The sequence below is a fragment of the Capra hircus genome, chromosome 4, assembly GCF_001704415.2.
Source record: "Capra hircus breed San Clemente chromosome 4, ASM170441v1, whole genome shotgun sequence".
In the NCBI taxonomy this organism is placed as follows: Eukaryota; Metazoa; Chordata; class Mammalia; order Artiodactyla; family Bovidae; genus Capra; species Capra hircus.
Window position 1 is genome coordinate 33,742,180 of NC_030811.1, and position 26,384 is coordinate 33,768,563.

Here is a 26,384-nt window from a genome sequence, read left to right on the forward strand (position 1 = left end):
ACCCTTATGGCAGAAAGTGAAGAGGAACTAAAAAGCCTCTTGTTGAAAGTGAAAGAAGAGAGTGAAAAAGTTGGCTTAAAGCTCAACACTCAGAAAACTAAGATAATGGCATCTAGCTCCCATCATTTCATGGGAAATAGATGGGGAAACAGTGGAAACAGTGTCAGATTTTATTTTGGGGGGCTCCAAAATCACTGTAGATGGTGACTGCAGCCATGAAATTAAAAGATGCTTATTCCTTGGAAGGAAAGTTATGACCAACCTAGATAGCATATTTAAAAGCAGAGACATTACTTTGCCAACAAAGGTCCGTCTAGTCAAGGCTATGGTTTTTCCAGTGGTCATGTATGGATGTGAGAGTTGGACTGTGAAGAAAGCTGAGTGCCGAGGAATTGATGCTTTTGAACTGTGGTGTTGGAGCAGACTTTTGGGAGTCCCTTGGACTGCAAGGAGATCCAACCAGTCCATCCTAAAGGAGATCAGTCCTGGGGGTTCATTGGAAGGACTGATGCTGAAGCTGAAACTCCAGTACTTTGGCCACCTCATGCAAAGAGTTGACTCACTGGAAAAGACCCTGATGCTGGGAGGGATTGGGGGCAGGAGGAGAAGGGGACGACAGAGGATGAGATGGCTGGATGGCATCACCGATGGAGATGAGTTTGGGTAAACTCCGGCAGTTGGTGATGGACAGGGAGGCCTGGTGTGCTGCGATTCATGGGGTTGCAAAGAGTTGGACACGACTGAGCGACTGACCTGAATTGACAACTATATAATAATTAGATGTATATTACAGAAATAAGCATAATTATAACTACAACCAAATGAAAAAGTTTTTAAAAAGAATATCCACTTTAGTTTAACCTAGAAAAGGTTTAAATTCTTTTCTGAACATGAGTTTATAAATTAATTTTAAAACAGCAATTTATAATATCTATGGTGATGCTATTGTACACAACAAATGTAATTAAAATGCATAAGCAATAAATTAATCAAATTATCCAACTTTAAATGCACAATTTGGAAGATTGAGTTTTACTTCACAGATATTGATTAGAATATTTAAAATCTGTGACTGAAAAGATGAGGGCAATTATACATCACCTCTGTCATTCCTTTTTAACAGAAGCAACAAATAGTACAGTCTTTAGAAAACAGCTTATCCAAAATAATAATAGAATAAGTCAATAAGGTACATTACAATATTAGGTAATAAAACAACATGATTAATAGGATGAAATGGTACTAGTAAAACCCATGAAATAAACAGCAAACTCAAAAGACACTTACATCTATATTAGCCACATAAATCGTAAAATTTAGAAATCTTGTAGGAACCATCACACTGAACCACAAGACAGTACTGCTGTCAAGACTTTTACTGCTATGTATTTACTACAGAACCAATATTTAAGATAACATAATTTCAATAATGGACTAAAAATATATGGACTGAAATGCCATTGTAGTCTTCCTGATCAGAAAGAATGAGTTCTGGAGAGAACCAATATTTTCCTTATAAAAATAGGAAGAGCTGAAACTTTGCATAAATTGGTCTTCAACAAAGAACTTTCTGGAATAATTAAGGGATAAACTAAATTTTAACCCTTGATTTTTAAGAGTAATATCATACCAGAATATCAAATCAAATACCACCTTTTACTAAAACATATTAATGTACAAAATGTTCTAAGGCACTAAGACATCCATGGAGATTAAGTGATGTGTCCAAGCTAGCATCTCATTAGTTCAATGGTGTTCCAATCCTTTGAATAAATAGAAATTAAGTTATAATACTTTCGATTTTGTACAAATGTGAAAGTGCTACAAATGATAGAAGAACTTTGTATTTTGTGTCAATATAGATTCATTCTAAAAGGATCACTCAGAAATTATATCTATAGATAATAGACATTTGATCTGTTATTCCATATGCAATAAGCTTCTTTCTTAAAAATAAGAAAGAAAAAATTCAAAAAGTCTAAACTTTTAGTGTAGTGGCTAGAGTTAGAAGTGTTAGTTGTTCAGTCATGTCAGACTCTTTGCAATCCCATGGACTGTAGCCCGCCAGGCTCTTCTGTCCATGGAATTCTTCAGGCAAGAATACTGGAGTGGGTTGCCATTCCTTTCTTCAGGGAGAGTTAGAAAATGCAAAACATAAATAGCTAAAATTATTTTTTTGACTGGAAAATTGTACTATGTTCAGAAATTAGAGTGGTATAATTAAACCAAGACAGTAAAATTAAATGAATGGTTTTAATATAATTCATCACCTAAAATAGACAATAGGACTAGGGGGGATTTTTATATACCATATGTAGTTAATTCACATGTGATATTGGCCAACATAGTCAATGGTACACTGCTAAAGATATCATTTTTGGAATGGATCAATATGTGGGACTTCAGTGAGGGATGACACTCAATGGAAAAGCATCATATGGTATAGCTGAAACCATGGTCAGTTAATTTGATACTCACCTTTCAATAACAGCTCACATTCCATTTAAAAATAACCTGATTTTGCAAAATAATGCTAAATAAGAAGAGTAGGAAAGATGGTTATACCTAGGACATGAGGCAGCTCATAATATTATTTTTAAATAATGATACTGCCATTATGAGAGTGTTGTCCTGTGCTTAGTTGCTCAGTCATGTCTGACTCTTTGCAACCCCATGGACGGTAGTCCACCAGGCTGTTCTGTCCACGGGGACTCTCCAGGCAAGAATGCTAGAGTGGGTTACCATGCCCTCCTCCAGCGGATCTTCCTAACCCAGGGATTGAACCCAGGTCTTCTGCATTGCAGGTGGATTTTTTTACCATCTGAACCACCAGGGAAGCCCATCATGAGAGCAGTAATATTCATTAGCTGTAAACGTTCTAAGTTGGGAAATACTTTGGCAAGTTTTATGGCCTGTGGCTTGGAAGGATCCAGAATCGAACATCTAATGTTCTGTTAAATTCTTTAACTTAAATACTCAACTAGTTAAGAACTATAATGTTATGAATGAGCTTATAATAGATTAAAACCCTGCTATGGCACACAGACCACAAAGGAAAATCAACAAACATCAATTTTCCTTCTATACATAAATATAAAACATGCTCCACTTAATATTACTTGTAACCACTGCTATTAAAAACCTGTGAAAATTTCAGAGAGTAGCCTCATAAAAGGGATGACCAAAGATTATTTACATTAATGTACGTGTGTGTGTTTGTATACATTTATGAGCATGCATATGCATGATATGTATGTATGTATATATGCATATACATGTATATGTACTATAGAATTCCATTTATTACTTTAAAATTGCTTATACTAACGAAAGAAAGACTTTAGTTATGTACACTTGTAAATTGTCCAATTATGATAGGCAGCACTTTCTTCAATTATTGCATATGGTTTGAGATCAAAGATTTTCCTGTAACACTTAGAGAAGATGCATGCAAATAAAATACAATTAGAAACAACTTTTTTGCTTGTTTTTACAGAATAAAACTGGCAAACCTAAGAAGAAAGATCCCCCTCACCACCAATTTATAAAAGATAGATGAAAATATCTAAGATAAACTTCTGAGAAGCTTTGTATAGGTATTTCAAAGTACCTCACATGATCCTTGAATCATGTACATACTTACTAAATACTTTGGGGGCTGAAAGAGGGAAGAAATAAACACAAATGAAACAAACTTTTCATTATTCAAAATCAAAGTCTTTATATTTTCTTAGCTATTTTCATTTGACGACCACTATAGACACTACAATAGGTCTGGCAGTTCTTATTTCACAAACAGAAAACTTCAGTATTAAGAATAAATTCACTTATTGTGCTATACCATATCTGCTGAATGAAAATGAAAAAGGAGCTCTGTGCTTTACAAAGTTACCTGATAATTCAGACTAAAAAAGAAATCACTTTGCCTTTTGGACAAAGAACATAAAGTCAGAGAGAAAGCACCAATGCATTCAGAAATTAAACTAGCCTCCTTTATTTAATAAGGTGTATCAGGGGGGCACTTACCAGGGTCATCGGAAGGCATGTCCACAATCAGCTGGTCACTGTATTTTCCATATAAGCCATTAGTGCATATGGCTACTATTTGAAGAACATAACTCATATTGGGTAGTAAATTATTAAGAATAGCACCCTAAAAGAAAGATGGCAATAACTATACAAATTTGTCATTCTCAGAGGAGTGTTAACATACTAGACAGCTCTTTTTAGAAAACATTTTCTCATTTGTCAATAAAAAATTTTGTATTTTATTAACCTAAGAAAAAATTTTACACAATGTTATCAGGCTGAGCTTATGATATTTGTGAGTTAGGAAGATACTGGTAAACTATGCCTTTATTTATTTACTTATTTTTTGCTCTGTAAAAATCAGATTTAGTTTCTGAAAATTTCATTTTTTAACTCAAACTCATGAAATTCATAAATGAGTAGCCAAAAGTGTAGATTACTATTTTAGACAAGCATGTAGCATTTATAAGAAGCAAAATGTGAAAAACTAATTTCTTTCTTTTTCCTAACAATATGTAAACCAGACAATAATAGAATTATTACCTTCTTCACATCATTACTACTACTACTACTACTAAGTCGCTTCAGTCATGTCTGACTCTGTGCGACCCCATGGCTGAAATGAAAAATAGTATATTCTCATAAATTCCACTTACAAATTCCTCAATTCACAGTGTTTGTTCTAGACATCTAAATTAAAAAGTTGTTACAAATCTCCTCATTTTGTTTATATGATATTCCACACCAGTTTTTGTTTAGATGCAGGTTCCTAGGGCTTAAGGGACTCCTGCTGTCTGTATTCAGAGTTTAGTGTCTTGCACCTGCACTGGGGGCTTCCCTAAGCCACACCCAGTTGGGATTTTTTCAATTATACCACAAGTGCCAAGGAAAAGTTAATACTGAGATGCTCAGAATCTGTACTTTATTTTCTTTAATTCTTGTCATGGGTGGAGAGGAAGAAGACATGCATCATTTCCCAAGGATTACCTGCCTCGTGTCCCAAAAGTTCTGTCTCAATTGACTTCACATTTGTTACTTGGGAATTTGAATCAAAGAAAAGGACTTTCAAGACCTACACTATTTTCTACTCTATTTCCCTTGTGCTGATACAGTATGATGAGGAAACAACAGACAGCTGTATCACAGCACTGAATATTCTAGACCCAATTCCTTCCCTAACTGGAAGTTGTCGTTCTGTCGCTAAGTCGTGTCCAACTCTGCGACCCCATGGACTGCAGCACAGCAGGCTTCCCTATCCTTCACTATCTCCTAGGGCTTGCTCAAACTCATGTCCATGGAGTCAGTGATACTATCCAACCATCTCATCCTCTGTCGTCCCCTTCTCCTCCTGCCCTCAATCTTTCCCAGCATCAGGGTCTTTTCCAATGAGTTGGCTCTTCAGAACAGGTGGCCAAAGTATTGGAGTTTCAGCTTCAGCAGCAGTCCTTCCAATGAATATTCAAGATTGATTTCCTGATGATTGATTGGTTTGATCTCCTTGCTGTCCAAGAGGCTCTCAAGAGCCTTTTCCAGCACCACAATTTGGAAGCATTAATTCTTTGGCACTCAGCCTTCTTTATGGTCCAACCCTCACATTCAACTGTGAAAGTACAAAGTATTTGACTGTTCTTTGAGTCCTTTTCTTTGTAAAGAAAGGCTATACTGGATGATATCTAGCTCTAAGTCTTCTGAAAGTTATTACTGGCGAAGTTGTAGTCTCCATGTAATTAAAAATAGTAGTAAGAACCTAGGGCTTGCCTGGTGGCTTGGATGGTAAATAATCTGCCTGCAATGCAGGAGATGTACATTCGATCTTTGGGTTGAGCAGATTCCCTGGAGAAGGGAATGGCTACCCACTCCAGTATTCTTGCCTGGAGAATTCCATGGACAGAGGAGTCTGGCAGGCTATAGTCCATGGATTCGCAAAAAGTCAGACATGACTGAGCGACTACATTTTCACGTCACTAGTATTAATCACTGTAAATTTTGAATAATTAAATATAGCTTCTGTATCCCTATCTCCCCGCTAGAGAGCTCATACAAAGCCTAAAGTCATCAAAGGCAACAGTATACAATCATTTGTAAGTTCTTATCCTAGATATCAAACCACAATGACTACAATGCTATCAATACATGAGACAATTGATCTTATAGTTACCAAATCTTGATAGCCATCTGTCAAAAACTCATGCTTGGTTTGGTCTTCTCCCTCCAACTGCTGGTACAGAACGGCAAACTTCTCGATCATGGTATCATAAACTACTCGAGGTCTCTCCCACGTAACAAGAAGGCTAGTATAATTCTCTGGGTCAGCTTGAACATTTTCTGGTTCTGAACTACAAACTTCAGAGGAAAAAAAAGTACAGTTATTGACACAACTGTCACCCTCTAGAATCTTAACAAGTGAAACATATTCTATGAACATTTTTGTTGTATTTTCATAGAGGTTGAAAAGTTACACTTCCCACTGTGGCTCTTTTGTTCACGCCATTTCCTGTATCTGAAATACTTCTCCATTCCCCACTGTGAATGAAAAAGATTGCCTTCCTAGTAAACAAAGGATGTTACAACCATCAAGCCATCACATTAGAGCCTCCCTAATGGTGTACCCTGAGGAAACTCAGGATGAGAAAACACAGGAAACTGGTCCCAGGTAGCTGAGGCCTATACCCAAGGAGCAATTTCAGTGAGACCAGACTCTTGAACTTTCACATACACAGAAAAGTGCTAACTTCCTTGAGAGTTCTGGTTTTCTCTAATTAACAGTAATCTTTTGGTGTTCCTACTATGTAGTCTTTGATGCAAAAACTCCTACATATCCTGATTCCCCCCTTGCTTCTTTAGAACAGCCCCTCAATGTGATCTGAGAGTCCTGTCTCCCAGGGTTGAAGTCCTCAGAATGTTCACCAAATAATCCATAACTCTCGACTTTCAGCTTGTGCATTTTTTTTCAATCAACATCTCCTACCTCTGTTCAAGTCTGACCTTCAAAGAATGTCTTCACCAAGTGCAGTATTTTCTGTTAAGCACACTCTGACCTCTGCCGGATTGGTATCTGTCATTTTCAATTGTCTGTCTTGTTTTACCACAATTATTGCATTAATTGTATGCTCTCTTATATTTTTCTTTTCTGAACAAGTCTTTGCTCCTCTGTGTGTGCATGCTAAGTTGCTTCAGTTGTGTCCAACTCCTTGTGACCCTATGACTGTAGCCTGCTAGGCTCCTCTGTCCATGGGATTCTCCAGGCAAGAATACTGGAGTGGGTCGCCATGCCCTTCTCCAGGGGATCTTCCCGACCCAGGTATTGAACGCACATCTCTTATGATTCCTGCATTGGCAGGCAGGTTTTTTTTTTACCACTAGCACCACCTGGAAAGCTGATCTTTATTCTGCGAGTAGATCATAAGCATAATAACCAGAGGGTTTTTTTTTTTTTTAATTTCTATATTGCATAGAAAACTGTCTTGAATGTATGGGGAATACAAATTCATTTTCAGAAATAAACAAAGGATATCTTCAAGTGTATGGTGTTTTTATTATTCTTATTTGGCACCTGACAAATATGCTTAGCTCATATGAGGAGAATTTCAAAACTAAAAGATGTCTTGTTTGTAAATCTTTGAAATCATTAAAAATTCCCTATCACAGAAAACCATAGGAGAACAACTGAGACTATTATTTCAATAATTTTGCTGACAAAAAAAATCCCACTTTGGCCTCATAAATGGATTAAGCAATTAATTTCAGAGAATTATAAGATATGTCTGTCTCAGCTGAAAAAATATTTTGAAACTCGTTTGGAGACTTCTTAAAATGAACTGAAGCCCGTGCTGGAACTCAGGGCAAAAATGCAGTCCCATCAGAAAGAGCACTCTGATACTTTCTGAAATACATTCATAATGTGATCCTCTGAACTAGTTGTGAAGAAAAAAATTTAAAAATGCATGATATCATGCTAATGAAGCACAGTAATAAATATAATATCTTCCAGGCTGGAGAGAGTGGGGCAAGAGAGGGAGGAAAGGTCTCCAAGGTCAAACAGTAATCACTATGCTCACAGAATCCAGGCTTTGCTTTAAAGGTATCCCTAAAGTTACAAAGTCACCACATGAGACCACGCAGTCCATTGAAATCAACCAATCATCACCACTACCAAAACTATTTCTAGGACTCATGCAAGCAGCACCCTGAGAATGTGACCAAAAAGCCTTTTTTTGTCTTTACTGGGCTGTAGTTTTCCCCATGAACACAGGAGGACACCTAAAACTACCAACTGACCTTATAAATGGAAACATTTTATATACAGTATTCAATAACAGACATTTTAGCATATGTATGCTACGCTAACAGTGGTATACCAGTGAGTCAGAGCAATATAAATACATATACACATATATGCTTTAAATCAATAGAGGAATAACTTTATATGAGTTAGAGACAGAACTTTTCACTGTTAAAATTATAGTGTTATTTGTTTATCAAGGATATAGGGTGCAGTGTTCCTTTGGAAATAAGAGAACAATTCTTTCATTATCAAAAAACATGAATTCAGAATAAGAAAATGTGTTCCTATTTAGGTCTAGACTGCATCATCATTCCTCTATCTAGTGACACTTCTACAAACGTCCACCAGATGGCAGAAGAGCATCACATCATCTCAAAAGTGAGGCGGTCACGTAACTTACCATTAGAGACACAAAGATTGTCTTGGTCTGCTTCTGATGAACCTCATGTCTGTTTTTAAAAGGCTGAAAGTGATTTTGGACAATATCATTTGTGGATTTTGTTCAAAAGTCAACTCCACTTTGCATAGAGTGAGAATGATTTAAAGTGAACTCTCTTTTCCTCAAAGATGAAACTATCATAAAATGCATGGAAGTTTTATGCACGCACACAAAACATAAAAGTTGGAGAAAAATACAAAATTACTGACTTCAAAATACACAAAGGACTGCTTCCTCAATAGTGCAAGGAATTTTGATCAGGTGTCTGTGTTTATCTCCCCTTAGTATTAGAAATCAGCAGGTATTTCAAATTCTAAGAATCAGTATTAATATAAAATAGGACTCTTAAAAAGAAATTCACATTTCTTTGCCACCAGGATTTAATTCATTTACTTACTTCTTTATATATCTGTAAAAGCTTGTTAGTAACAACAGACTGGTTCCAAATAGGAAAAGCAGTATGTCAAGGCTGTATATTGTCACACTGCTTATTTAACTTATATGCAGAGTACATCATGAGAAACGCTGGACTGGATGAAGCACAAGCTGGAATCAAGATTGCCGGGAGAAATATCAATAACCTCAGATATGCCGATGACACCACCCTTATGGCAGAAAGTGAAGAGGAACTTAAAAGCCTCTTGTTGAAAGTGAAAGAGGAGAGTGAAAAAGTTGGCTTAAAGCTCAACATTCAGAAAACGAAGATCATGGCATCTGGTCCCATCACTTCATGGCAAATAGATGGGGAAATAGTGGAAACAGTGTCAGATTTTATTTTGGCGGCCTCCAAAATCACTGTAGATGGTGATTGCAGCCATGAAATTAAAACTTTCTTTGGGAGGAAAATTATGACCAACCTAAATAGCATATTCAAAAGCAGAGACATTACTTTGCTAACAAAGGTCCATCTAGTCAAGGCTATGGTTTTTCCTGTGGTCATGTATGGATGTGAGAGTTGGACTGTGAAGAAGGCTGAGTGCCGAAGAATTGACGCTTTTGAACTGTGGTGTTGGAGAAGACTCTTGAAAGTCCCTTGGACTGCAACGAGATCCAACCAGTCCATTCTGAAGGAGATCAGCCCTGGGATTTCTTTGGAAGGACTGATGCTGAAGCTGAAACTCCAGTACTCTGGCCACCTCATGCGAAGAGTTGACTCATTGGAAAAGACTCTGATGCTGGGAGGGATTGGGGGCAGGAGGAGAAAGGGACCACAGAGGATGAGATGGCTGGATGGCATTACCGACTCAATGGACATGAGTTTGAGTGAACTTCGGGAGTTGGTGTGCTGCAATTTATGGGGTCGCAAAGAGTCAAACACAACTGAGCGACTGAACTGAAGTGAACTGAATTTAATAGTTCAAATGTATATTGCAATTAAAAGCTTATTTTTAAACGCTCCTTTTGTTTATTGATAATCATAGCTTAGTAACACATTATAAGCTATAGCTGAAGCTTATCTTTTAGATGCTGAAATACAGAATTTTCTAGAAAAAACTATATACTTTAGAATGTATTCAAGAGAAAGACTAGTACTTCTATATATAGTCTATGACCTTGCCAATGGGTAACTTTTCTAAGGTAGGACATCCTACCTATCTCCTAAATAACAATCTTGCTAATTCACCACTTGCTGTTCAGACATAAAACTGGGTAATGTTTCAAACATAAAACTGACTACAGAGTAAGTTATTAATTATCACTAATTTTTCCAAGCTTCCCTTGTTCTTCATATTAAAATTAGTTTATCTTATTAGAAGGGCATACATTTTATAAAGCATATTTCTAGATTGAAAAATCAAGAAAGGCTTTCCAGATCAACATGTACTGACACCAGTTACAAGCTACATAATAAGATAGTAACAAAATATAATTTCATTGATTATAGGGAGCTCAGTACTATGTTGTGGAGAAGGAAATGGCAACCTACTCCAGTATTGCCTGGAGAATCCCATGGACAGAGGATCCTGGTGGGCTACAGTCCGTGGGGTCACAAAAGTCAGACATGACTGAGCAAATAAACCTACTACCAGAACTATGTTGAGGTTCCATTTCCTTCTTTAGGAGAGAATCACATGCCCTGATTCCTTTCTACGAGCTACATGTGACTTGTATCATAGTCACTGATTCTTTAAGGAACACTGACCAAGGAGAATCTGGTTCCTGCAAGCTCAAGGCTATGAGCCAAGCTGTGACAAAGCTGGGGTCCTTGTCAAGTTGCACAGAATACAAGCAATACTTTAGTATAAGTGCAACCCAGATGGCACTAGCAATAAAGAATCTGCCTGCCCATACAGGAGACACAAGAGATGTGGGTTCAATTCCAGGGTCCAGACCATCTCCTGGAGGAGGGCATGACAACCCACTCCAATATTCTTGCCTGGAAAACTCAGTGGACAGAGGAGGCTGGCGGGCTACAGTCCATGGGGCCTCAAAGAGCTGGACATGACTGAGCAGTCAGCACAAGTGCAAAGGATCCTCACATATAAAGAATGAGAGGTTCTTAATTAAAAACTTGTTTTTAACATTCACTTCTCATCTGCTTGGCTCTAGGCACTCTTGGACATACAAATAAAGGAGGTACCATCTTTGCCTTCAGGAAACTCATTTCTAGGAGAGCGTCTCACCCTTAAATTTAGTAAGCCATTAAATGTAATGGGTGCTTTTAGTTTCCAAATCCTAGATGCCATTTACAGAGGAATGCAAAATAAACTGTAAAAAAAAATGTCTGTCATTTAGCCAAATTAGGTTGTGCTTTTCAAAAGTATAGGTTTTTACCCACTAGAAATTGTAAAAACTTCACAAACATAGCTCACAAAGTCCTCCACCTTCTCATTACTTAAATGAATGGATATGAAGAGTGAACACCTCCTACACAGGAATGTCCACGTCTTGCAAGTCCCAGAAGATTAATAGGCAAGGCACGGAGTGTCACGAGGAAACAAGAAAAAAAGGTAGGAAAAGAAAAGGAAGTAAGTGAAGAAAAGCACAAAGGAGGAGAACATGACAACTTTCACTGTGGCAAGTCTCGTGATGAGCTCATCATTAAGCTGGTGCAGATGGTCCAGGGGAGACAGACGGTCCCTTCTGTCCCTGCTGCTCTACATGCCCCCTTGGGAAAGGGACACATGCCCTGGGGGAGAAGGTGCAGTCTTAGCTCCATGGATCATGAATAAAAATGAAGAGGGAGGTGAAAAGATGGGGTGATGATTTTGAGGGAGTGGCAGAGAAAATGTCACTAGGTTTTTACCCACTATTTCCCATTGTCTTTGAGGTTTGGTACAGGTGGACACAGCCCCTGGCAAAGTACTTCCATGAATGCACACTAGTAAATCCACCACCTTCTTGCTTGGGGTTTATGAGCCTCATTTTAAAAATTATTGAGACAGGTAATGTAATGACTACTGTGAGAAGAACCTGAAGAGTGACGGACTCAGAAGACAATCGATATTAAGGTTGTGATCTCCCCTCAGGGAGTAGCAGATGTTAACAAAACTAATGTAAAGATTGCCACAAATGCTAAAGATAATAACTAAAAATGATCTGTTATTGCTTTGTACTTTTCAATGATTACATGCCATTCCCTTTAGATAAGCAACCAAAAAAAAAAAAAATCTTTCAAATTGTACCTCAATCAGTCAGTCTTCTCTAGGAATACACAGTAACTTTGCCAACCATTCAATTCATAACATACAATCTTCCAAGAAGTAAATAATCTCCCTGTACTTTTCTCTATATAGTTAGAGCACAGTTAATGTACATGTGACCTTAATGAATGCTATTTACAACTACTGACCTTCTCAGGAAGGTGGGTCTCCTGATGCATAATTCATCATGACATTTTCTCAGGAAATTACAGAAAATTTCTCATAGCTCAAATACAACATTAAGCTATGAAGACACACTTTTCATGCTACCCTTCCTTGAAAATCATTTCATATTTTATAGTTTTTTTACAGTTTGCATTATGTGTATTACAATGCTAGCAAATGAGATTTAAAGTGCATTTATAACTCTACTTAACAAATAAAAACCTTAAACATAGAAAACTTGGGTAGCACCCTATACTTGTGATAGCTTGCCCTCCGCCTCTATATACAAATATACAGCTGCACGCACACACACATATACAAGAGTACATACACAAACACACACACACTGTATTAATAGAAGCTATAAATCTGGAGTATACAATAGTATACACACACACAACACTATTAATAGAAGCTACACATCTGGCGTATACAATAGTATACACACACACACATACACACACACACATACACACACACACACACTGTATTAACAGAAGCTACAGATCTGGAATATATTATGTTCAAGGGACTGGACTGCCTTGCAAACTTTAACTTATTTAAACCTCACAACAACCCTACAAGGTGGCCATTTTAAAAAATTAAAAAATATATATGTATTTTGGCCATGTCTTGTGGCCTGCAGGATTTTAGCTCCTTGACCAGCTACTGCACTCGTGCCCCCTGCAGTGGAAGCATGAAGTCTTAATCACAGCACAGCCAGGGAATCCCAAGGTGGGCATTTTAAACTCATTTTATCAGTGAAGAGAATGAGGCTTAAAAAAATTAAATAACTAGACCATATTTATGTAACTAAGTATTTGCACTGGGGTTTGAAACCAAAAGTTGACTGGGCTTTAAAGCCCCAGCTCCTTCCCACTGTACTTCAGGATGCCCCGGCTTCTAGGGGGAGAGTCTTGCTAGTGGGAGGAGAGGGCAGCGGGCAGGTATTGGTTCCAGGAAGGCAGGGGACAAAGCTGGACATCACCTCCTGTTTGCGTGGTTACTGACATATATTTCTCATTAACTAAAAGACAATCTTTACTAATTCCTTCAAGATCAAATGGTTCTACTAAATTCTGTGATTCTTAGAAGAGCCAGCACCCATTCCATGATACCCAAAGTGCATGCCTTTTAATAAACAGCAATGCTATGTAAAAATGCAAAAGGTAAAATACTCATTCATTCACAAATGTTTACTGAGTTTTCCAATGAAATAAAAAAACAAATAAGGCTTGATCTCTCCCCTCAAGAAGTTTACATGGATATGCAGACCTCACATGGCTTTTGCAATTACTTGTGATGTATTTTGCAAAATATATTTTTCTACCATGCATTTACCAATTGTAGGATTTTAACAATTTTCATGACACGTTTTCCTTCTCTCTTGCTCAAAATGAGGACATTATATATTTAAAATAGCAAAATAAATACGTATAATCTGAAAGTCCCAAGCTGGGTGACAAATTTAATAAATTGCTATGATGATACTATACATAAAATTAAGAATGGTATTAATGATACATTTATATCATTCAGTAATGCAAAATAAAAAAACAGAGAAGTATGACACAGCCTCATTTTTGTGAGACATAATAATATATTTTTAACTTAAGAGAAAGGCTAGAAAGATATTCCCCAAAATTCTCATAGCTGTTATCTCTGGGTAATAACATTATAGGGGATTTTTATTTTCTTCTGTGTGCTTATCTATTTTTTCCTTTTTTACAATGTTCATGTAATAAAAACATACTTTCAGATTAAATTTAATAAAGATTAAATCCTGAACATAAATGCAACCCTCAATTCTTATTTTCAAATTCAGTTCAAGAAAGTAAAAGGGCAATACTGTATCATTAAGGAAAAAAAAAATCATAGGAATATGCACATGGGAATTAAGTGCTTGTTGAATACAAATACTCATTGCAAGAATTCAATCATAGTTTTAGTTTTTGAAAAAAGCCAATACTAAGTTTTTAAAAAACTTTTGTTATTAAAGTCATCAGTTTTTACTATAAAGTTATGCAAGGATAAATTATGTTCCCTTATAAATATAAAGCATAGTGGAGAGAGCTTTGGAAGTCTTCAGAATTGGGAAGACCAGGGTACAAATACTCACTCCAACCTTTTACAGTTCTGTGAACTTGGGTGAACCAGTTAATATCAGCTTCCCAAACTATAAAATGAGAAAAACAAGCCTAATGCCTGGTTGAACACACTGGTTCATTTGATATATGTTAGCCATTACTGCTTTTGTTATGATTACTTTTAGCCATAATCACTTAACTGTGAAAATGGGGACTTTCCTGGTGGTCCAGTGGTTAAGACACTGAGTTTTCCAAGGAAGAGGATGCGAGTTTGATACCTGGTCAGGGAAATGAGATCCCACATGCTATGTGACATGGCCAAAACTTTTTTAAAATTCAAAAAAAAAAAAAAAGAAAAACCAATATTCTACATTAAATCCATTCATATGGGTTTACACATTAAATGATGCAAGAAGCACCCATCAAGCTATATCCTGCCATATTTTTATTATACACAAATCAATTCCTTCATTTTGTGAATAGCTGATGAATGAGAGCTTTACTTTTGCCCAGCAATGGAGGCAAAGTGATAAAAGACTTAGTTACTTCTTTCAGAGGGTGGTGGTGGGGACAGATAAGTAAACAGACAATATCATACCGCAGCACCTGCTGGGAAGTCTGGATGCACAGAGTGTAGGAGCTCCTGGCACACTGTGCACCTCCAGAAGAGCATCGTTTATCTGGTACCCTATGGACAACAGAGGATGAGATGGCTGGATGGCGTCACTGACTCAATGGACGTGAGTCTGAGTGAACTCTGGGAGTTGGTGATGGACAGCGAGGCCTGACGTGCTGCGATTCATGGGGTCACAAAGAGTCGGACATGACTGAGCGACTGAACTGAACTGAATGGGCTCAGCACTTCCACAAACGCACAGTCCTTTCCTGGGCCAGTGCCAGGCTTGGTAGGGCTGGGTGGAGGATCAGACACGGCTCCTTGGTGGAGGCAACTGTTTATGTACTTGAGTCTTGAGGATGAGGAGGAGGCAACGAAGGAAGACTGCAAGGAAGAACACGCCATGGGAAGGAAAAAGCGTGTCTGGGTGCCACCTGGGAGAGTGTGGTCTGCCCTTTTCAGGGACCTCACTGAGTTCAGGATAAAGGAAGGAAGCTGGCCGGGGAAGAGTAAGCACTGAGGCCAGTAAGTACTAGACAGGACCTACCAGGCAATGAGAAACAATTTGGATTTTATTCTAAAGGCAGTGGGAGCCGCTTTTGTGTGCTGTGCTTGCTCACTCAGTCATGTCTGACTTTTTGTGACCCCATGGACTGCAGCTCTCCAAGCTACTCTGTCCATGAAAATTTTTAAGCAAGAATACTGGAGTGGGTTGCATTTCCTCCTTCAGGGGATCTTCCTGACCCAGGGATCAAACCCATGTCTCTTGATTCTCCTGCACTGGGGCAGGCAGATTCTTTACCAATGAGCCACCTGGAAAGCCCATGGGAGCCACTGAAGAGTTTTAATACAATATAACTAATAACTAGTTCAACTAATACAGTATGACTAACACCTGGCCAAAACATTGTATATATTTTGTTATTTGGTCATTTGTATTTCAGAAAAGGAGATGGTTAGATCTATTTATTTTTTTTTAATCAATTGGGGATTATTTACCACACAGGAGGTTTTAGTATTTAGTATTGTTGGTAGAAATATAATTAAATTTCCTCACTTTGGAGCAATTAATTTGAAACAATGTCACAGTAAACACAGCAATTCATCACTGTAGTACTTTGTTTATGTTGTGGTTAAAGGATAAACAATTTTCACAAATATTACTTTGAAACAACAGAAATATGCTGCTTTAATGCCTAATCTTCAAAAGCAGACAATTATTGAATTAATATTATACACAGCCAAAAATTTATTACGGGACTGGGATCAAAGAAGACCATGTTCTTAGAAAGGTTTTCAGTCCCCAAAGCAGAGGCCACTTCAACTCTTTCTTTCATGAACCAGCGCACCCTCACAGTGAACTGAAAAGAACAAGTCAGTAGATGCAATGATTGTGTCCTCTGGACACTTTGAAAGGCTTCTGACTGCTGTGTGAGCTTCAAAAGACCCAGAGGACACTCCACAGGCTTTCCCTCTGCCTCCTCTCCATCGCCTGGGCTTGACAAGGACAAACTTCTTTTCTTTCAAAGAAGGAAACTGGGGAAAGGACTCACTTTTTATTCATTAATAATTCAGTGCCTTGGGTTTCTGTCCTTACTAGGCACTAGCCTCTCTGGGAGCTGCCAACACACAGATGAGTACTTCTTTAAAACCCCAACACACGTTAAGACTCAGGTCAAATGTGCTTCTCCCACGGGGATTCCCAAGTTATCTCAACAAGAAGCAATCTTCCCAAGCTCTGAACACCTCACCCTTATTCTTTCCCTTCTTATAGCTGGTAACACAAGCAAATGCCATAAAGTGAATTTGGAGGTGTGTAGGTGGCTGCCACCTACTACTATATGTTTTAGGAAAAAACTTTCCTTCCTGAATCTCAATGTTGCTTACTTGCAAAATGGTGTTATGCATGGAAGGAGGAGCAGATTTTCTTTATAGTGTGTGCACATAATTCACAACTGTATTATTTATCTGGCTGTGTTGGGTCTTACTATGGTACGCTGGATCTTTGTCGCATCATGTGGGGTCTTTCCTTGTGGCATGGACTCTTTAGTTGTGCCTGGGTGTAGCTGCTCCCTGGCATGTTGCAGGGAAGAATCTTAACCGCTGGACCACCAGGGAAGTCCCGAGGACAGATATTTTTAATTGTCATTTTATAAATATGGCAACTGAGATTCAGAGAAGCTAAATAGCTTACCTAAAGGCTACAACTCTATAATAAAAATATTTCCCCAAATCAAAGTCTCGTATATTGTCCATGATATCACAATTACCTCTTATAACACTGAATTTAATAGGACTTACAGAAAAATTATATTTCAATACACACCTGCTTCATGAATCTCTTCCTTTCCAGTATATGAGGAAAACACCTGCCTGGAGAACTTGTATTGTTGTTCTCGAAAATTATTTTGTAAGTAGTCCATCAACATGACATAACCAGACTGTTGCATTGTAAGAACTTCACAGAAAACAGCCAACTGGAAAGAAGATAATTTAACTTATAATTTAACATACTTGCTTCAAAGGCATATCAGCAAATGCTTTAAAACAGATATTCCGTAGAAAATATTTCTTTTAAAATTGCTTCAAATTACTCCATTTGTTTGAACTTCCAAGATTACCTGGCTTTCAGAAATGCTAACTGTCTCTTTAAAAATAATCCAGTCAACGGTGTCTGTGCAGGGAGGAGATGTCAGGGAGCCATTGTAAGTGTAATACTTGTCAGTTGAGTTTGGCAGAAGGTTCAGCAATGTGAATGGATCCAATGCAGCCTGTTTCCCTACAAAGGAATCATATACATCTCAGCTGAAATCCTAACACTGGAACTTAGCTGTTCAAAGCCACTATGAAACTGAGACATATATTTTGGTATGTATTTAATCAGAAATTAAATTTTAAGAACATTTTAGATACATATCTAAAATGGAGATAAAACTGACATATTCTAAATTTTCTTGCACATATCACAACATAGTGTTAGTTGCTCTATCTTTACACAGGCAAGATGCTGGAAAGATTATTTTTACATATGAAAGATTCAGAAATCATATGGCCGTATGAATAGATATTGGGAAATCATTCAGTAAGATTGAATACCAACTTCTGGAAAACAAAACCATATTCTGATGAAAATTATCTATAATGAACATCATATTTTAGGATGACTTACTGAAAGGTCTTACCCTAGTGATAAAGAATGAGACAAGGACATCTTCTAGCACCATTTCTTACACTGAACTGGAGGACCAGGACATTTTTTTTACTTACAATAAAGTAAGAAAAAGGAAAAAAAAGGCAAAGATGAACGAAGAGAACAATGGAAGAGAATAAAGAGTCCAGACCCACACATATGTGATTATTTGACTCATAACAGGAAAAATTATTACGTAGTTGAAATACATGGCCTTTTCAATAAACCATGATGTATCAATCAGATATACTTATGCAAACCATGAATCTTTATTCCCTCCTTCACACCATAATCACAAATCAATTCTAAGTAGAGTCTGGATCTAAATGTGGACCAAACAATAAAGCTTTTAGAATAAAACATAGAAAACTATCTTCATAATCGTAGGATAGGTTGAGATTTATGAAATAGCTTGCAAAAAGTGTTATTCACAGAGGGAAAAATGATCTACCTGATACTCAAAGCCTATTTGTCAACAGTCACCATTTAGAGAGTAAAAAGGCAAGACAAAGAATAGGCAATGTATTTCAAATTTTATACATGTAATAAAAAATATTTATTTTTTTATTTATAAGTTGAATTAAGAATAGCGAATTCCTACAAAAAATTGGTAGAGCTTTCCTAAGTCTGGGAACCTTGAAACAGCCCAATTATAGCTGTCTCCTTGAAAAGTCCCATTTTTGATCTTGCATCTTTCAAATGGCTCTTACCAAAGGTAATGCCTTGGCCATTTAGCCCTCTGTGTACCAGTTCTCACTCATATGGGCAGCAATATGCTTCCCAGGAGCTTCCCAGGTGACTCAGTGGGTAAAGAATCTGCCTGCCATGCAAGAGACGCAGGAGAAGTGGGTTTGATCCCTGGGTGGGGAAGATCCCCTGGAAGAGGGCATGGCAACCCATTCTAGTATTCTTACCTAGAGAGCACCATGGATAGAGGTGCCTGGCTGGCTGCAGTCCCCAGGGTCGCAAAGAGTCGGACATGACCGAAGTGGCTGGGCACACACGCATGCTTACTAGTCTCTAACTTACTTTCCCATCCTCTTGACTTTCCCAGCCAAGTGCATGTCTTCTTTTCTGTCTCATACATTTAGGTCATTAAGAAATAGTCCTCGAAGCTAATTTCATCTAGTCTAAGTGAGGTGCCACAGTGCAGAGTAGTACCATATGAACTATCTGGGGAGCATTAAAAAAAAAAATACCAGTGTCCCAGACCCCATCTGCAGCAGTGGGACTTAGGTATCTACTTTTTTTAGGCTTGGTGTGCCTACATATTTTAAAAAGAATCCCCAGGTGATTCAAACATGCAGCCAGGGTTGAAAAGCTCAAGTAGAGTGAAGGCTTTGCAAGATTTTAGTCTTAGTGAATCCCACATTCCTCCTTTTAAAATGAAATAATTGGATCAGATGACCTTAACAGTATATTACAGTTCTATACGATATGAAGACTGGACACAACCTCATGGAAAAAAAATTATTTCCACTGGGCTTTCCAAGTGACTCAGTGGTAAAGAATCTGCCTGCTAATGCAGGAGATGCAAGAGACCTGGGTTTGATCCCTGGGTCAGGAAGATCCTCTGGAGCATGAAGATGACAACCCGCTCTAGTATTCTTGCCTGGAAAATTCCAGGGACAGAGCAGTCTGGTGGGCTACAGTTCATGAGGTTGCAAAGAGCTGGACACGACTGAGCACACTAGCACACACAAAAATTAAATTATTGAATATTAATTTTCCTGTAATACAGAAATTTTTTCAGGAAGAGGGCTAGTGCTAATAAAATTATAGATAACTTCTTCCAGCCTGAAGTTAAGACTAAATCTTAGAAGTAAAAAACCTGTTGATTGAATTGATAGTGCTGTATATGTACAACCTAAATCTAGTTTTAATCCACTAGGAAATTCAGGTTACGTTAGGTTTAAAGGATTAATTAGTAACTTCTAAAAGTATGTCTTCCTCTCCTGCAATGTCAAGACAAGATTATTTAGAATTCAGACTCAGATTCAAGTTCTCAGAAACTAAGGAAACTATTTCAAACATGTGAATATTAAAACATTTTCAAATTTATGTTTTTGATATCTGGAACGTTTGTGATTAAATAGCCTCCTTTTTAATCATCAATGGACTACAATTCTTCCTTTGATGAAGGAAAAACTTTTACAAATGTTCTGTGGAAATGTGGAGGTGGAGAATACTAATTAAGTAAGGAGCCAGAAATTGACTCCCTGCTAATTTAGGTAGGAAATGAAACTGACAACAGGAGACCCAGAGGCCAGAAAAGGAAAATCAGATTTGAATAGGGATGGTGAAGTACATAATTTTTGTGAAATCGGGAAAGAAAAGGGAGGCAAAGTTAGGAAGAAGCGAAAGAGCCAGAAAAAACGGTGATTCCTCCCTCCCTCATTTCTATGGAATCCATTCTTCCTGCCTCTGAACCTCACACCACTCACCTAGTCTGTTATGAATATGTTGAGTACTTTCTACCTTTTTATTATATACCTGCATGTCCTAAGTTTCTTTCCAACATGACAAGACTTTGAAATCACAGTAGTATTTTTTAATTGCAACATCACCTTACAAGAAAACTGGACTAAAGTGGTTTCTTGTGGCTTGCAAAAACATGCACTTCATCTGAATAACCTCACTATTGCTAAACAAGAATCACACATGAGCCAGTGTTGCTCTATTTGTGATCAGTCATTCACTCTGTCATCCTCTTCTTTCTTAATCAGTGATAAACAAACCAATCAGATCTTCCTTCTGCGGGAGACTGATGGCAGGAGGGGGAAAGATGAGGAGAGTGAGAGGGAGATAAAGACAAAGACCATTTCTAGGTCCAGGGCAAGGAAAGAGCCATTTAATACTTAAAACCAATTCATCACCCAGGATAATTAGACTTAGGATGGTGGTGGTGAGGATTTGTCAATATACAAATTCCTGGGCTCCCTTTGTGATTAGGAATGCTTTTCTAATCACTTGACTAATCAGATGACTTTTGTACACAAGTCATCTGATGAGAATTCCCATTTGAGAATCACTGACTATGTTACCTGGGTGTGTCTCTTCCTTGCAACTTGAAAGATTTCAATTAACAATTATTGTGTGCCTGTGCGTGGGCTCTGTTTGGGGAAGATTAATGCATTATCTTTCTATTGTTATCTTTGTATTGCTATATGCCCTATTTCTCACCACTCCATGTGAGAGCAATGCCTAATATAAAGTAGGTGTGATGGAAGAAAGGGAAAGAAAAGAACACAAGAAAGAGGGAAGGGAAAAGATGGGCTTGTCTCTTAGGAAAAAATACAGGAACTGAGCCACCAGCTCACACTGTGATAAGACAGATTTTATAATCAGAAGGAAGTTTGGAAAATGTTGGTTTTTGTGGAACTCACGTTATATGAAGAATATGTGGCAGGATTTGGGAGTTTAGCTGCAGTTTCTGAGTCACTTTCTAAAGACCAGCATCACCTTCAAATTCCCAGCAGCGATGGAGGGCAGCCAATATTGGGAAGCCTTCTGCTTATTGGGCACTGGGGGACTTTCTAGACTCTGAAATAGGACTAAGTTTAATCCAAGAACTCTCAAAATGGAAACGTTTAACTCTGGGAGGACTTAATTTACTTAGTTTGGACGGATCACATTTCACAACTATTTCAATCAAATTGACAGGTGTTTTATAGGTGTTTGGAAATATAGAACTAATATAAATCTCTATAATATATTGGAACAATCTTTTTGGACAGACAGGTTCTAAATCCTGGCTTTACCACTTACCAATTGTATGGGCTTAGTTGTTCTTGCTAAGTATATGGAAATATTAAGTAGATGAGTTGATAGGCATGGAGCATTTTATTTTTTGTTAAAAAAAAAAGGAGGGAAGAAGTTGGTGCACTGGTAGAGAGACAGAAGACAGAGAGGGGAACAGAGGGCAGACCAGTATGTGTTCCCAGGCAGCCCAGGGGACCATTTGTTCTGCTTCTGAATTAAGAGCCAGGACAGAGGCAGGATGCTATTAGGAAACCCAAATTCCCAGGGAGGGTGTTATGTGACAGGTTCTGATGAAGTATCCCCCTTAATGGCTTACAGACAGTAGATATTAGAAAGGAAAGTTTAGTCCAAGAACATGAGCAAACTGATTTCCTAAACTCGTACTATACCCTCCTACAGTCCCCCAGAAACACTGAAGAGGCCTCAATTAAGTGGTCCAAGTGTCACAGTTACACAAATCAGGACTAACAACTAGTATTAGCATCACTTCTGTGGTCCCCACAGCCTGGTGCAAGGCCTGGGAACATTCATGTTCACATTTTACATCATTTTAAGTGTAGGATTTCAAACTAGTTGCCTTCTTGCCGTCTGCACAGACTCCACTTTCTGACTAAATGGGGGAAAACTTAAGTGTGGCTTATGGTATTCAGTGTTAAATTTTATAATCTGGGTAGATTATAAAAGGAGATAACTAACAGCTTGATGCTGTGTTTGACTATACCTTTCAAAGAAAAAAAATGAAAGCTGTACTGTAGGAGCTCACATATTCCCAACTTCTGAAAAGATTGGTTAATTCAGGTTCCCACATAAAATTGACAAAGATGAATTAATCCTAGGCCAGACTTCTGCTTTCAAGAAAACGATCAGTTGTGAGTTGTGTTTCTGATTTCAAATTTTGCAGCTTTCCCGAGAGGAATAATCCTCTTTTTATTGATAACTCAGGACAACATTAATACCCTGTTTGTGGGTGCTTAATAAAAATAAAATAATGTTTTCTGTTTCCTGCCAACGTTGTCAAAAGCATGTGCTGTGACAAATGACAAGATCTAAGAGAAAGGAAGCAGAACAATATAAAAGCACAGCGTGTCTTGTTCTATGTAAGCATCCGCCTTCCAAAAAATCTTATATTGGTAAAGCAAAGGACTTACCAAGGAAACCACCATGGAATAATCTGAACTTGAGTAACAATTCCCTTTTCACTTTAGAATATAATTTTTATTAAAATTAACTGGTTTCAGATCACACATTAGAGTCTTTTATAGATGAACCATGCAGAGATAGAGTAAAAAAAATACACTTAAATGCATAATGTGATTAAATTATTTTCAATAATTAGAAAACTTCAACTTCCTACTTTAACATTTTATGATTTTCTGTGACAAAAATTTCTGATTAAATTGTTCTTCAGTGAGAAATGTATAAATTGTCAAGGGTCAGATGTGAGAGGTTTCTCCTCTTTACAAATATCTTCCCTTATTCCTTGGTACAAGCAATTTTAATAATATTACAAATTCATACAAATCCAAAGTAAATCTGGAAGAGAGATTTCTCCAGATAGCTTACCAAAACGGCTAACCCTCTCCACTCCATCTATAATTGCTTTGTAGTCCAAATTTTCTTCTATTCCAACCTGTGAAAGAATGACATTCTAAAAATGGTATAAAATATTTGACTAGGTATTCATGTATAGATCAGTGAATTCCATTTTAAGTATTCCAAAGTAACGTCCTCTAAAGGCACACTTTTTTCCACAGCAAAGTAAGAATAAATAAAATAAACACCTGATATCTTCAATTTTCAATTAAGAAAAGAATTTAAAATGTTACTATTCACAGTTGGTGCTGTATCACACTGATGCTTTGCAAATGGGCAAATCTCATAGCGCACAAGTATAGAGATTAGAAGTGACATTCCTAACTAAGGAATACAAGAGCCCCTCTACAAAAACCTTTTTATTTTGTATGGGTGTATAGCCTATTAACAATGTTGTGACAGTTTCAGGTAAACAGTGAAGGGACTCAGCCATACTCATACATGTATCCATTCTCCCCCAAACTCCCCTCCCACCCAGGCTGCCACATTACATAGAGCAGAGTTCCATGTGCAACACGGCAGGTCCTTGTTGGTTATCCATTTTAAACACAACAGAATGTACATGTTCATTCCAAAATCCCTAACTATCCCTTCCCCCCAACCCCTCCACTGGTAACCATAAGTTCATTCTCTAACTCTGTGAGTAAGAGTCCTCTTTAAAACATACCAGGCAAGAGGTTGTTCTCTTTGAAATGATGACCAGTTATCATTAAACTTGTGAGCCCTTCTATTTGTTAAAAAAAATGTGCTTTGATATTCCCCATGATTGAAAAGTTAGTGCTAAATCCCTATGTGAATATATATATATATACACATATGATTACCTCAAATAAAATGGATAAAGCTCTTAACTTCCCTTTTCCTTTAATTGCTTCTTCAAAACTTGAAAATCGGTCTGCATCAAAGCAGTAAATCTGCATCTGTAAACATAATATTGATGGCTTTATTACATACAGACTTCACAAAAACTTCAGCAAAAAGACAAAACATAACATTGATGGCTTTATTACATACAAAGCCTTCACAAAAACTTCAGCAAAGAGACAAAACATAATATTGATGGCTTTATTACATTAAAGCCTTCACAAAAACTTCAGCAAAGAGACAATAAAATAATCAGATCATTTATCACTTCAATACATTCAAGTTGAGACATTTTATAAATGATGTAATTCTATATTTTGCAAAATTTCAAAATATTTTATTAATTACATGTATACAAAGCTACATTTACTATCAGTTACCCTTCAACAAAGAACAAAATACGAAGTTGGACAAATCTAGACCTGAAATTACCACTATGAGATTGAGCAATTTTCAAATGTAATAAATTTATTTTACTTTAATTTTTTTGGCTGTACTTTGAGCGGTTTGAAGGATCTTAGTTCTCCGACCAAGGACTGAACCTTCATCCTTAGTAGTGAAAGTACAAAGTCCTACTCCCTGGACTATCAGGGAATTTCCAAATAAAATAAATAATCAGATGCTATTTTAAATATTTTGATGGAATTCTTTCAAATATGGTTTCAACCTTCCTTGAATGGACATGACTTACTTGATGGTCTGAGTTACCAGTTTTGGATATTACTGTCTTGAGCTCTACTAAGAGTGAAACCCTCAACGAATCTCTGCTTCTACCTAAAAAATACCAAAGGAGTCCTAAATTCCTTATTTCAAGCCTCTCCTCCTGCTGTGAGGTTATGTGTGTGTTAGTCGCTCAGTCGTGTCTGACCCTGTGATCCCATGGGCTCCCACGGATTCAGCAGGCTCCTCTGTCTGTGAAATTCCCCAGGCAAGAATACTGGAGTGGTTAGCCTGTTCCTTCTCTAGGGATCTTCCTGACCCAAGGATTGAACCCAGGTCTCCCACACTGCAGGCAGAGTCTTTACTATCTGAGCCACCTTGTTAATTTCTACTTCAGTCCATACATCTAGGATAGCCTTCACTCTCTGATAGGTTGATGTTCCTTGTGCCATGGGCTTGGAAATTAGATAACTCAGGTAGTTTAGAGATGTAACTAAGGTAAGAACAGAACCCTCAGAGATGATTAATGTGCAGTGAGGGCTGTGATCAGAGAAATAGTGGGTGTGAAGCAGAAGAAAGCAGTGTCTCCAGTCTTGGATGGTCACCAAAACCTTTCGGCCACCCTGAAGCATGAATGATTTTAAAGCTGGCAAATGAGAAAGCAGAAGAGGAAAATGTATGTTCAAGTCAGAGGGTCCAACTAGGACCACATTATTTTTTAAAATCCTTTATTAAATAACTAACTCATTTTATTTTCATTATCAATAAGTGCTTTGAATTATAAAAGTAAAAATACAACTTTAACACAGGCAACCTAGAAAATATGAGAATTTTAAAGGAGAAAAGGTAATAATGCCATCACCCAGAGAAAATTACAATTAATGTTTTCTTGGTTTCCTTCCATTATTTTTACAATAGTAATAATTCAACCTTTCATTTACTCCTCCTAATAACTCTATAGAGAAGTGTTACTACTATTACGTCAATTTCACAGACGAGAAACAGAAGCTTAGGGAAATTAAATAATTCATACAATGTCATGTCATATAA

At 37.4% G+C, this 26,384-nt stretch overlaps 1 protein-coding gene across 4 annotated transcripts in view; it reads right to left on the reverse strand.

The window, feature by feature from the left end:
* The window catches only part of PTPRZ1 (protein tyrosine phosphatase, receptor type Z1), a 201,209-nt gene that overhangs the window by 62,528 nt on the left and 112,297 nt on the right, over nucleotides 1-26,384 (reverse strand). For all 4 annotated transcript variants that reach the window (XM_005679397.3, XM_005679396.3, XM_013963415.2 and 1 more), the window contains exons 5-10: nucleotides 24,635-24,730; nucleotides 23,781-23,847; nucleotides 17,887-18,044; nucleotides 17,592-17,742; nucleotides 6,188-6,372; nucleotides 4,027-4,153 (exon numbers count right to left, since the gene is read on the reverse strand). In XM_005679397.3, the coding sequence (XP_005679454.2) occupies nucleotides 4,027-4,153; nucleotides 6,188-6,372; nucleotides 17,592-17,742; nucleotides 17,887-18,044; nucleotides 23,781-23,847; nucleotides 24,635-24,730 (784 nt within the window). The remainder of the gene's footprint in view (nucleotides 1-4,026; nucleotides 4,154-6,187; nucleotides 6,373-17,591; nucleotides 17,743-17,886; nucleotides 18,045-23,780; nucleotides 23,848-24,634; nucleotides 24,731-26,384) is intronic.